Consider the following 12,215-nt stretch of genomic DNA (forward strand, 5'->3'; position numbering starts at 1 on the left):
TAGAGTCATGTCTCTGACAACATCTCATGGAAAATTTAGATGAGGGAAAGAAACATGTAATATTGTGGTCTGATTCTTGTGGGATTCAGAGCAGATGCATAAAGCTTGTTATTATGAAAAGATCCTGGCTTCATATCCAACATTAGAAAACATTCAAATGAAATTCCTAATATCTGGGCACAGTTTCTTGCCCAATGACGACGACTTTGGGGACATAAAGTGCTCCTTAATATGCAAGTCATGAAACACTGCCATAGAAAAAATAAATTGGTAGTAAAAGAGATGAAGAAGGAAGATTTCACTGGATCTGCTTGTTTGGAAAAGAAGGTAACAAACACGATCGCCCTGTGAGTAAGGGCAGTACAATAACACCCACAGTATCCCCTGCCTGTTGTAAGAGGTGACTAAAAGGGGCCCCAAAGGCTCTTAACTTGGGATCATGGGTTGGCAACTATGGGGCTCTCAGCTGAGTCCTGGCATTGCTTCCACTTACTTGTGCCAGGCTCCTCACTTTCATCTATCCTATCCGATCTCCCTTGGTCAACTCTTGTTCTTTTCCCAACCCAATGGTATTAGAGTGCTTGAGGCCTTGGGAGTCTTATTTTCATGCCCTTCATGGCCCTTGTCTTTCTTTGGCCAATACCTTCAGTTTTAAAAATGTCGGATCCATCCCTTTTTTCTCTCTGATTAGTGTTTTATACAGGATGGTTGCTTAAAACAATAATCGGGCTTATGACCTAGATGTCAGGCTCCTTTAAACAAGAAGCATCATTATCATCAAAACAATAATCACCACCACTAATGAACAGGAAGAAGAATGCTGAAGGTAAGACTGTGAGTTGGCTGAAAGCCAGCAAAATCTAAATCAAAGAGCAAACCATATTCTCTTATTATGAAAACTTCTTTCAGTAGCAGTGAAGGTCAAGAAATTTGCTTGAAGAGAAGAAGCTCATCACGTCTGAGTGATCACGATGTATTTTGGAATGATAATCTAGAACTTCTATGGCCTAATGGGAAGCCGATATCAAAACCCAAACTGAAAGACTTGAAGAGTATCATGCATCTCATTCCAAATGACGGTGAAAAACTGTATTCAAATGGTGGAACATAATATGATGGTACAAATGGTTTTTATGAAGACCTCAATTTTACACTGTACCCAGTAATCGGGAGATAGTGGGTTCGAGCCCCACTGTTGGCAGCCCTGAATATGGTTTTCCGTGGTTTCCCATTTTCACACCAGGCAAATGCTGGAGCTGTACTTCCAATTCCTAGGCCTTTCCTCTCCCATCGTCGCCATAAGACATATCTGTGTCGGTGCGACGTGAAGCAAAAAAAAAAAGAAAAAAATTACACTGCAAAGTGAGAGTGTGTGAGAAATGAAGAACTAATGTATATATATATATATTTTATATTTCTGTAACTAGATTTGTATTTTGCTTTAAACTGTGAATGTTCAGTAACTAGTAAACAATTTCCACTGTTAATATAGTCCTATTGAAGTATGTTTCTGTGAAATTCTTATATAATAAAATACTAATAGGTATTGTAAACTTAATATTTTGTTGCTGGTTCTTGGTTATTAACAACAAAATCTCACATAGTGGCACTTAACTTGTTGTTGCATAACTACATGTTCTGTAGCCCTGAACATCAACAAGTTTACTGCCACTGTTTGGTGCTTAGTCGCTTGATGCATATCTTTGATCCGCAAACTGCCAATACGGCTAAGTTAAATTTGAGGAAAACAAATAAAATAGCACTGAATGAGTTTTCTTGTGAATAATTGCATTACGTGCACCACATTATGTAACTGTACCAAATATTGACTTATTTTGACTAAAATGTATTTTATAAGATGGTTTTAAATATGAAAACCATTGAATGCATTTTGCTCAAAACTAAGATTTGACACATAGCTGCATGATGCACAACATCATCCAATTATCATAAAAGCAGAAACTGATCCCCATTTAATTTTTGTTCTCTCAATTGATTTCTCATGCATTCCTGCCTTACCATTCTTTTTAAAAAATTTCACTCCTGGATGTCTCTTAAAACACCAGAGGAAACTGCAGGGAGATTGTTGTTTAATAGCCAGGAAGGGGTAATTTATGGATGATCAGATGCAATTTGTTTAATTTTGTTAACCAACATCTGAGTTTGAACTTCTTCCTCATTTGGTGCATGTCCTTCCTTCAGAATGGTGGCGGTATTCCCAATGCTTTTTGTAACTGCAGTATTCTTAAACTGCAGCAAACACAGTGGCCTCTGTTGCCTTTTGTATCAATGGCAGTGATATATGTAGTCACTGAGGGCAAGTATTTTTCACCTCTGGGAAAAGTCACGATGACAGGCTCATTAGACTGTACAAATAATTTTGATATTGCTTTAGAAATTGGATATCACAATCAAAAAATCATAATTTTTCATAGTTACTTTTTTTTTTTAACAACTTGCTTTACGTCGCACTGACATAGATAGGTCTTATGGCGACGATGGGACAAGAATGGGCTAGGAGTGGGAAGGAAGCAGCCATAGGCTTGATGAAGGTACAGCCCAAGCATTTGCCTGGTGTAAAAATGGGAAACCACGGAAAACCATCTTCAGGGCTGCCGACAGTGGGGTTCGAACCAACTATCTCCCGAATACTGGATACTGGCCACACTTAAGTGACTGCAGCTATCAGGCTAGGTTTCATAGTTACTACTGTAAGTGTTGCTTCAATAATAATAGACTTTGAGTACAAAATTAAGAGATTTGGGAAAGCTAAACATTGGGAAACAATGCATTGGGAGAGTTCTTTGGTAGAAAAATGCATAGGGAAAAATGGTCTGGAGAAAAATTGTTTTGGAAAAGAGGAATTGAGAAAAGGGGTTTGGGAACAATTCACACCAAGTACATAATAATAATTTTATCTATTAAGTCATCAGCTTGAAGATGGTTGGATCCTTGAATAGTACCATCCAAGGTTATAGGGATAGTGCAAAAACCAATGGCGGTGCCAAAATGAAGCATACGAGGCAAGATGAAGATTGATGTAATTTGCTATTGCTTTCTCCACTGGGGGGCTGCCTGGCCGAGGCAGTAAAGGCATGCTCGGTTCGCGCGGAAGTACGTGGGTTCGAATCCCCGCCAGGAAGTTGTAAAATTTAAGAAATGAGATTTCCACTTCCAGAGGTGCATATGGCCCTGAGGTTCACTCAGCCTACACAAAAATGAGTACCAGGTTAATTCCTGGGGGCAAAGGTGGCCGGGTGTAGAGCTAACCACTCTACCCCATCACGTGCCAAGGTTAACAATGGTGGAAGCCTTTACCTTCCGCTCCTCCAAGGGACTTCATGGCCTGTACGGAGGTGACTCTGCTTTTTCTTCACTGGACCAGAAAGCGTTTTGCAGCATGACTGACCTTATGAGTAGAACACTCAGACAAGTGACAGATGAAAAAAATGCTACATCCACCAAGAAATAGCAACAGGTGGACTGGGAATAATTAGAAAAATTAAAATGTAGGAAGTCACACTGCTTTCATTTTTCATTGTCCTGAATGCTAGGTAGGTAAGTAAAAAAGGTACTTTGAATTTTTCTTACCCCACATCCTTCTTTTGTAACTTTTGCTAAATTTTCCATTCTACACTTCATGATTTCAATGCCTAGTTCAATGAAGGAAGGCAAACACTTAAATGAAACTTCATAGTATTGTTAACAATGGCTGTGTTCACTTGTTCTCTTCCATCTCTGAGTGTGTTTCATTTTTCTGCTTTCCATCCCCTTCTTTAACCTCTGTGGGTGGGAGCGGTAGGATATCATCAACGGTATCCCCTGCCTGTTGTAAGAGGTGACTAAAAGGAGCTCTTAACTTGGAGCATGGATTAGCGACCACGGGGCCCTTAGCTGAGTCCTGGGATTGCTTCCACTCACTTGTGCCAGGCTCCTACCTTTCATCTATGCTATTCGACTTCCCTTGGTGAACTTTATTCTTTTCTGACGCTAGCGCTATTAGAGCATTTGAGGGTTAGAAAGTCTTTCATTTCCACGCCCTTCGTGGCCCTTGTCTTTCTTTGACCATTATCTTCATTTTTCAAAGTTATGGATCCCTTCCATTTTTTTTCTCTTTGATTAATGTTACAGTATATAGATGATGGTTGCCTAGTTGTACTTCCTCTTAAAACAATAATCACCACTACCTCAGTTAGTTTGTCTGTTTTAGTTTCCCCTGTGGGTGGGGATGGTATAATACATCCATAGTATCCCCTGCCTGTTGTAAGAGGCAACTAGAAGGGAAATCCCCTAGGAGCTCCCATCTTGGGAGCATGGGTTGGCAACCATGGGTCCCGTAATTGAGTTTGACACTGCTTCCACTTAATTGTGCCAGGCTCCTAACTTTCATCTTTATTATCCAACCTCTCTTGGTCAACTCTTGTTCTTTTCCGAACCCAATGGTATCAGGTTTATGAAACCTAGAAAGTCCTTTTTTTTTTTTTTTTTTTTTTTTCTTCACACCCTTCGGATCTGACAAGTAAAATCTTTGATAAATCTGAGTGTGTAAGGTACCATTCAGCACAAGAATTGAACTTCAGACTTACATATGGTGCAATTCACCAGTCCTATTGTGAATCACTCAGCATTAAAGCTGTGTTAATTACAGATAGTACATGTGACTAATATCAAATGACAGAGATATAGATCTAAAATACTTACAGCCTCCAGCAACACATCACCAGCTCTTTCCACCTTGAGCAATGTGGCTTTGGTCTTGTCCAATTCCCGATGCAATTTCTCCACCACAGAGGAATAGGAGCTGAGCATTCCAGTGATGAGCAGTACATCTGTCTTGCAATTTTTAAGGGGTAAATCCTTACGCCTGGAATCAGTTGTAAAGATACATATCAAATCAGATTGAAAAGAGAGTTGCATAAATATAAAGTAAGAACAGAGTGGAATTAAATCTCTGTTCTTCAATGAAAAACTATATGTGTAAATACAAAATGTATAAAAAGTTAATGAAAGAGTCAACATAGTAATCTGCTAGTATCTGTAGTAACATAGTAACACAGTTCAGCCTGGAAGAAGTACTAAATAACTCTATACACTGTGGAATTTTCACTTCCAAGATAGTAATCTATGATAAAATTATAAACTAACAAAAATTAAACTGGCCTCACAAACACAATAAAGTTGTTTCTACATTAATGATAAGCAGTCTCTTTTTGAATAAATGTCCAGGGTCGCTGAACTTGGGTGTGTAGTTTGGTGAGTGGTGGTGATTATTGTTTTAAGAGGAAGTACAACTAGGCAACCATCCTCTATATAACACTAATCAGAGGGAAAAAAATGGAAGGGATCCGACACTTCGAAAAATGAAGATATCGACCAAAGTAAGACAAGGGCCACGAAGGGCGTGAAAATGAAAGACTCCCTAGCCCTCGCAAACCTAATAGCATCGGGGTCGGAAAAGAACAAGAGTTGACCAAGAGAGGTTGGATAGGATAGATGAAAGTGAGGAGCCTGGCACAAGTAAGTGGAAGCAATGCCAGGACTCAGCTAAGGGCCCAGTGGTCGCCAACCCACGCTCCAAGTTCAGAGCCCCTGGGGCCCCTTTTAGTCACCTCTTACGACAGGCAGGGGATACCGTGGGTGTTATTCTACCACCCCCACCCACAGGGGGATGTAGTTTGGTGACCACAGGATACTAGTGAGTCTAACATTGCTTCCACTTACTTGTGCCCGGCTCCTCACTTTCAACTTTCCCACCTCACCTCCCTTAGTTAACCCTTCCGAGGTTGTTAAGATTTTGTGGCCTAAGGAGTGGGAGACAAAGAGTGAGAAACAGGAGACAAGGGCAAATATGAACATGTGAAAGGATAAGAACAATAGCTACATCTTCACACACCATTGCCTTTATTTCTTTCCTTCCACACTAGGCTCTCTCTTCTTCAATCTATCCTGCAGATAGAGGTGCAGAATTCATTCATGTTATCTCCTGCCTGTTATAAGCAAATAATTCCTAGTGGCTCTCAAATTGGGGTGGAGTTGGATGGCAACAATGAGGTCTGTAGTTTCTTGTGCCAGGCTCGTAATGTTCACCTTTCCTATCTGACCACTCTTGGCCAACTCCTGTTTTCAGAGCCTGATGCTATTTGATTTTCAAGACTTAGGGAGTCTTTCAGCTTCTTGTTTTTTATTGGCCCTTTTGTTGATATCATTTTTTGAAAGGTTGAATCTTTACCTGCTTTCCCTCTTTCTTTGCTTTCAACACCTATCCACTCTGCACTTGGTGTGCAAGACTGGAGTGCTGTTTAGCCAGGCCTACTGTATGGTAACTCATACACCTAGATTTATACTCTTGGTACTTGAGGATTTCAGGAGAAGTTATATCCCAATTAAATATCCATTAAAACATGCCTCTTGTGGATTAATATTCATTATTACTGAATTAAGAATTCTAAGAATATGCATTATAAATTTGTGTTTACACAGAGTGAATCATCCAACTTACGCCAAAAATGCATTGACATATAACTTGAGGTTCTTGCTGTTGATAGTCCCTCGTAGTCGAGCTTGAAACTCTTGCATGACTTTCTCCTTATCTGGATTAGTTTCATTTACAAGTTGCTGAAAAACAAAACACATGTAAGTTTAATATCCATTTTAAGGAAATGTATGATAGATTTATATATTAAACCCACAGCAATATCATTCCATTTACTATACCCTTTGATGTCCTCATTCGATTGGAATAGAATATGAGGAGGCTAATAGAAGAGGCACCAATATTATCATTAAAACATGGCAAAATTCTTTATTAATACAGTATTCTAGTTATTTTCTAGGTATTTATCCTACTTGATTATTTTTATTGAAAACACCAAGAGAGATGTTACAGCACACATTCAGTTCAGGAAAATGTCTGTATGGAGTAGTTCCAAGATCTGTGTTTAGGAAAGAGGGGATGAGAAACTTACAGAGGAAAGGAGACAGTGTAAGAAAGTGGTAGCTATCAAGAAGCCTGCTGTATGTCACTGATCCTAGAGTTTGGAAGGACTTTTGTTGAAATATTCTTATTCTGAAAGTAATTTTAGTCATAAATATAATTAGAATCCTTAAATAAAAGTGACATCAATACTTATTCTGTGTAATTTTATGCAATGGATTTCAGTGTTCATGAATTTAATTTATTTAATGTGTATATGAGAGGGGAGGCAAAGAACTTTTATCTTTTTAATACATAATAAGTTAAATCATGCTTGCTGTTGCGATTTTCAGGACTCATAATCACACTGAAAATAAGCATGTACACATATTAGAAAAAAAAGGATGATAAGTTTTTATTATTATCAAAAGTTAATTAAAAAAATAAGGGGAATCAAATATAAATGGGATTTTATTTATCATTTAAATTTATTTATTGAAAAACACAAGGCAATTATAATTTATTTTTCCATGTAGTTTCCTGCTTTGGGAATGCATTTGTCCCAGCATATGGGCAGCTTTTTGATGCCCTCATCGTAAAAAGAACAGGGCCCTGTAACCAGCCAGTTGCGCACGAAGTCATCTACACTCTTGTCATCTTCAAATTGTTGCTCTCCTAGAGCTTCTTTAAGTGGTCCAAACAAATGGAAATTGCAGGGCGATAAATCTGGACTGTAAGGAGGATGATCAAGTGTAGTCAGTGAATCTCCTGTAGCTTGGAGAGAGTTAGAGCTTTAGTATAGGTTTGCACATTGTCGTGGAGGAGGATTACCTGTTGAATCAGTTGGTCTCATCTTTTGCGACAATATGCAAGCCTCGCAGTAGTAAGCAGCATTGATTGTGCGTCGCTCATGCAAAAACATCAATCAGCAAAATGCCCCGCTGATCGAAAAAAATGGTTGTAAGAACTTTGCCAGCTGAGAGTTGAGTCTTGGCTTTCACTGGTGCTGCCTCCCCTTTCCTCTGCCACTCCTTACTGGCTTGTTTGGATTCGGGAGTGTAGTGGTGGAGCCATGTTTCATCGCAGGTGACGATCCGACTCAAAATACATCTCCTTTTTTTAAAAATCTTGCTGTAAGCCTCTGACAGACTTCAAAATGTCTGAACTTCAGATTTTCGGTCAAAAGGCGAGGGACCCATCTGGAACACATTTTACGGAACGCTAGGTCATTTGTAATGATTGCTTGGCAGCTCCCATAACTGATTCCGACTTGTTCTGCAATTTCTGATACTCTTGCCCGTTGACTGTCGTCAATAATGTCTTTAACCGCACAAATGTTTTTGTCTGTACTGCTGGTCCAAGGACGGTGATCATGTTGCTGATTTTCCACACGTTCTTGTCCTTCCTTGAACTTTTTATGCCAGGCAAACACACGCATCCTTGACAATGTTTGATCACCGAACTGTGCAGTCAATCTTTGGAAAATTTCCACCACTGTAACTCCTTCACGAGCAAGAAATGTTATAATTATGCATTGCGCAGTGGAGGGGTGCACCTGTTGTTCCGACATGGTGAGCGTTACTGATGAAACATCAGGAAATCTCTAACAGCACACTCTCCCCACTCCTAATGGTCCAGCCTAAGCATAGCAGAAGCATGGGGCCAGTCCTACCAATTGTTGATGTTCAGGAACAAAAATCCTGTTTATATTTGATCGACCTTCGTACAATGCAACATCAATAAGGTGTAATGTGAACGCACAGAGTCATATCACAGAATAAGGAAACTGTCTCAATGTCTAGGTGACATTAGCTCCATTTGCAGAAATGTTCTGAACTAACAAGAGTCACTACATTATTCCTAACCTCTGTAGGAAGCATAATTAAAAAAATGAAAAAAGACTTGAATCTGAAACAAAATCTTATAGACAATAGAACGTTAAAACAACACATTGAACTTTCTCATTTGGTAATTTTTAAACTGAGTGGGTAAATGTCTTTCTCTCTAAGGCTTTCAATGTAGAACAACAGGTGTTGTTTCATCAGGAATTGGCTGAGACTCTTGATCAGTCAAAAGTCCTGGATCAGGAGGAGGTGTCACTGGAGTTGTTGGGATCCTTGGGATGTGAAACAATGGGCTGGGGCCAAAAGTTACAGTCGATTTTGACTAGGGAATCTTTTGTTCTTCCTGAGTCCTGGTAATGATGTTTTTTAAGCTTTTTCAGGACTATCCCACAATGACCAAATGTTTGTTTTCAATGAAGTGTCCAACTTGGATTTTCTTCCCCACTTGAAAAGAACTTGCTGGTTTAGCTGCAACTTGTGAGGTTTGGTGTTGATATGGAAAAATGGTATTTAATCAAGTCTTTAGTTTTTGATACAAATACAGCTTGAGTGGTACTGTCTTCTGCCATTCAAAAATCTGACTAACTCTGCTGAGTTTGAACCTGCAATCTTAGGATCCATAGGCTGTCATTCTACCACCAATCCATAGAGGGATCAATTTCTATTTATTTTATTTGGTTACAAGCATGTGTGTACACTTTCAAGGAAGCAGTTTATAGTTTTATTTTACTATCTTAAATGGCTTAGTCTACAACTCTGTACTCCTTGGTGTTACAGAGTACATTTCAGTAAGTGAATAACAAGAGAATGACTCTGATATTAAGGAAAACTTGAAATAATGTCCTATAAACTTGCACTGAAAGTCTATTTTAAACGCACATAATGATGATGAATAGGATCTGTGAAACTGACTTCAATCAACTCTCTTTATAAAATAAACAATCATCATTATCAGTTACAAAACTACAGTCAGATATATTTTTATACAGTTTTTGAACTTTCAGATCCTTTTTTTTTAAACTTTCTCACAACTCTTATCATAATTTATATACCTAGGTGAACATCAACAATCAGCCTAACTAAACAGATCAAATATTACAGTAATCATGGTAAGAATTCCAACTCTTATACAGATAGTATAGTGTATCTACACATCTAGAGCTGTTCAAGCCAACTACAATACATGTATGTGCAAGCAAGTGTATGTGTATGTACACTCAAAAGCAAGCAAAGTATAGTTCCATTTTTCTATCTTAAATGTCTTAGAGTCTCCTCAATGTTACTCAACAAAATTTCAATGTATGAAGAAGTGACAAGATAATACTCTGATAGTAAAGAAAACTTGAAACTATATTCTGTAAACTAGCAGGACACTTACTTTGAAAGTCTTTTTTAAAACAAACAACTCTTCAGCCATCTAACTTACCGGTACAGCACATATGATTTATAAGTTGATTGAGTATTTGATCTACATGACTGGAATAACCAAGCATTTACAGTTAACTTCAGACTTACATGGGAACTGAAACTAATGTGGATGATCAATTTACATATCCTACATTTAGACCTAACAATAATAATCATTTTGCTGTAAAGTGAATTGTAGTGTTATAATTAATTGCTAGAAAATTGCTGGGCAGTTGGAGCAGTTAGCTGATGATATCATAGAATTACCTTCCATATGCGCTGTAAAAATATACCAATACAGAGTGTTCTGTTTTTAAGTTACCATACATAAGACACTTTACCCTGTACCAAAAATGAGATTTTGACAACATGAACAGAATTTCATGCTCTACAAGCTTGTTTTACTAATGGGTAAAGTATATAAATATATTAAAATATTAGGATTTTAATACTTCTGTGTCAGTTATAATTGAAGTTAAATATTATTTAGCATGAAATCTTGGCCATTTAATTGTGGAAGCTATTAATATAATCCTTTACAAAAGAGGAAACTGCCAGATTCCTGTTCACAATCACTCATTTCATCATGCTGTGGACAGCCTTTGTAAAAATGTTAGGGGTGCAGTGATGTTCTTATGTCTTAACTGATCACCCTTCCAAGTTTCATTGCAATCAATGCTTTTGATAAAGCACGGTCCATTAAAAAATGTAACGAGAAATTACTTTTTTAAATGCACAAATATTTTCTATTTATTGCAGAATGACTGTTACCATAAAGTTAAGATTTCTTCATTGATTGTCCTACTAAGTTTTAATTACAGTCTGTCTGGTACAACCTATGCAGTTCCCTTGTTAGTTCTGAGGAAATGCAAATTTGATGAATAAATTATGTGCTGGTAACATTAATATTAGAAGTTATGAGAAGCTATGTTTCCCCAGAGTGCACATGTAGATAATATAATTTATGAAACATATAACCACAAATCTTCTTCAGATTCAAAACAGTGCAGTGTCATCTTTCACAACAAATGGTACTAATTTGCAGTATATTTGTAATGAATTTACAATACAAGATACAATAAGTCTAACTAGTTTCCTGAGTAGAAATCACAAGGCTTCTTCATCTAAAGGTAAAGAGTAATTTTTGTAAATTTGTTAAATTTTTAGCCATAAAATAATGAGATATTTTCCTCTTTTTGTAAAGTGTTTTTTGTAAAGTGTATATTGTATTTTTTGTACAATCTTGATCTGAACAGTTTCTTTATAAAATCTTACAATCTTCAAAACTCGTTTATAATAGAACCATTAGAAGTACCTCATTGCAGTCTTAGAAACCTGACAGAGTCCGAGATAGCTTGGTAAATAGTTCTTTGGTTACCTGAGGCTTAGTTTCTAAATCAATTCAGAACAATTCAGAAGGTAGTCACTGGTCCAATATACTGTGTTTTTTTTTTTTGTGCCCAGCAGTTTCAGTATGATCATTGTGAATGTAGGCCTACATGCATATGCTTAACGTTAATAGTCCTCATAATTTTATGCTAGCCTGAGTAAGATATGTTATCTGAACATGAAACAATCAGCCCCTGGGTTGAAAAGGATTCATTGATAAATTTGTTATTTATAACAATTTTCTAAAATCTGAAAGATGTTATATTGATTATGTAAATTCAGAAAAATGAGAATTATTATGGTAACTTTATATACTGAAGGACATATAGGCATATACAGGAATGTTATGGGTGTAAATATTTGGTCAGTTGTATAAGTTTAGATTTCTGTCATTTAATATGATTACTAGCAGAATAATAGAAATTGAGGAGGAAAGAAGACTATATAAAGAGCAGATTATTGTTAATTTTACAGCTGATCTCAATGGTGTGGATACCGTAGTCAAAGAGTTGACTTTTGTAAATCCAACATTGCAAGTTTGATCATTACAACAGGGATAATAACAATGATAAATTCTTCTTCTTTTCTTTTTTCTTTTTTATTTCCTTCTGATGCCTTCTCACAGAAGGTTGGCAAACATTATGGAGTAATTATCCCTGTTT

General features: G+C 37.3%; 1 protein-coding gene across 3 annotated transcripts in view; it reads right to left on the reverse strand.

The window, feature by feature from the left end:
• Positions 1 to 12,215, reverse strand: part of LOC136857891 (uncharacterized protein ZK1073.1) — a 405,857-nt gene that overhangs the window by 12,722 nt on the left and 380,920 nt on the right. For all 3 annotated transcript variants that reach the window (XM_067136930.2, XM_067136932.2, XM_067136931.2), the window contains exons 6-7: positions 6,500 to 6,615; positions 4,702 to 4,864 (exon numbers count right to left, since the gene is read on the reverse strand). In XM_067136930.2, the coding sequence (XP_066993031.1) occupies positions 4,702 to 4,864; positions 6,500 to 6,615 (279 nt within the window). The remainder of the gene's footprint in view (positions 1 to 4,701; positions 4,865 to 6,499; positions 6,616 to 12,215) is intronic.

This window comes from Anabrus simplex, chromosome 1 (genome assembly GCF_040414725.1).
Source record: "Anabrus simplex isolate iqAnaSimp1 chromosome 1, ASM4041472v1, whole genome shotgun sequence".
Lineage (NCBI taxonomy): Eukaryota > Metazoa > Arthropoda > Insecta > Orthoptera > Tettigoniidae > Anabrus > Anabrus simplex.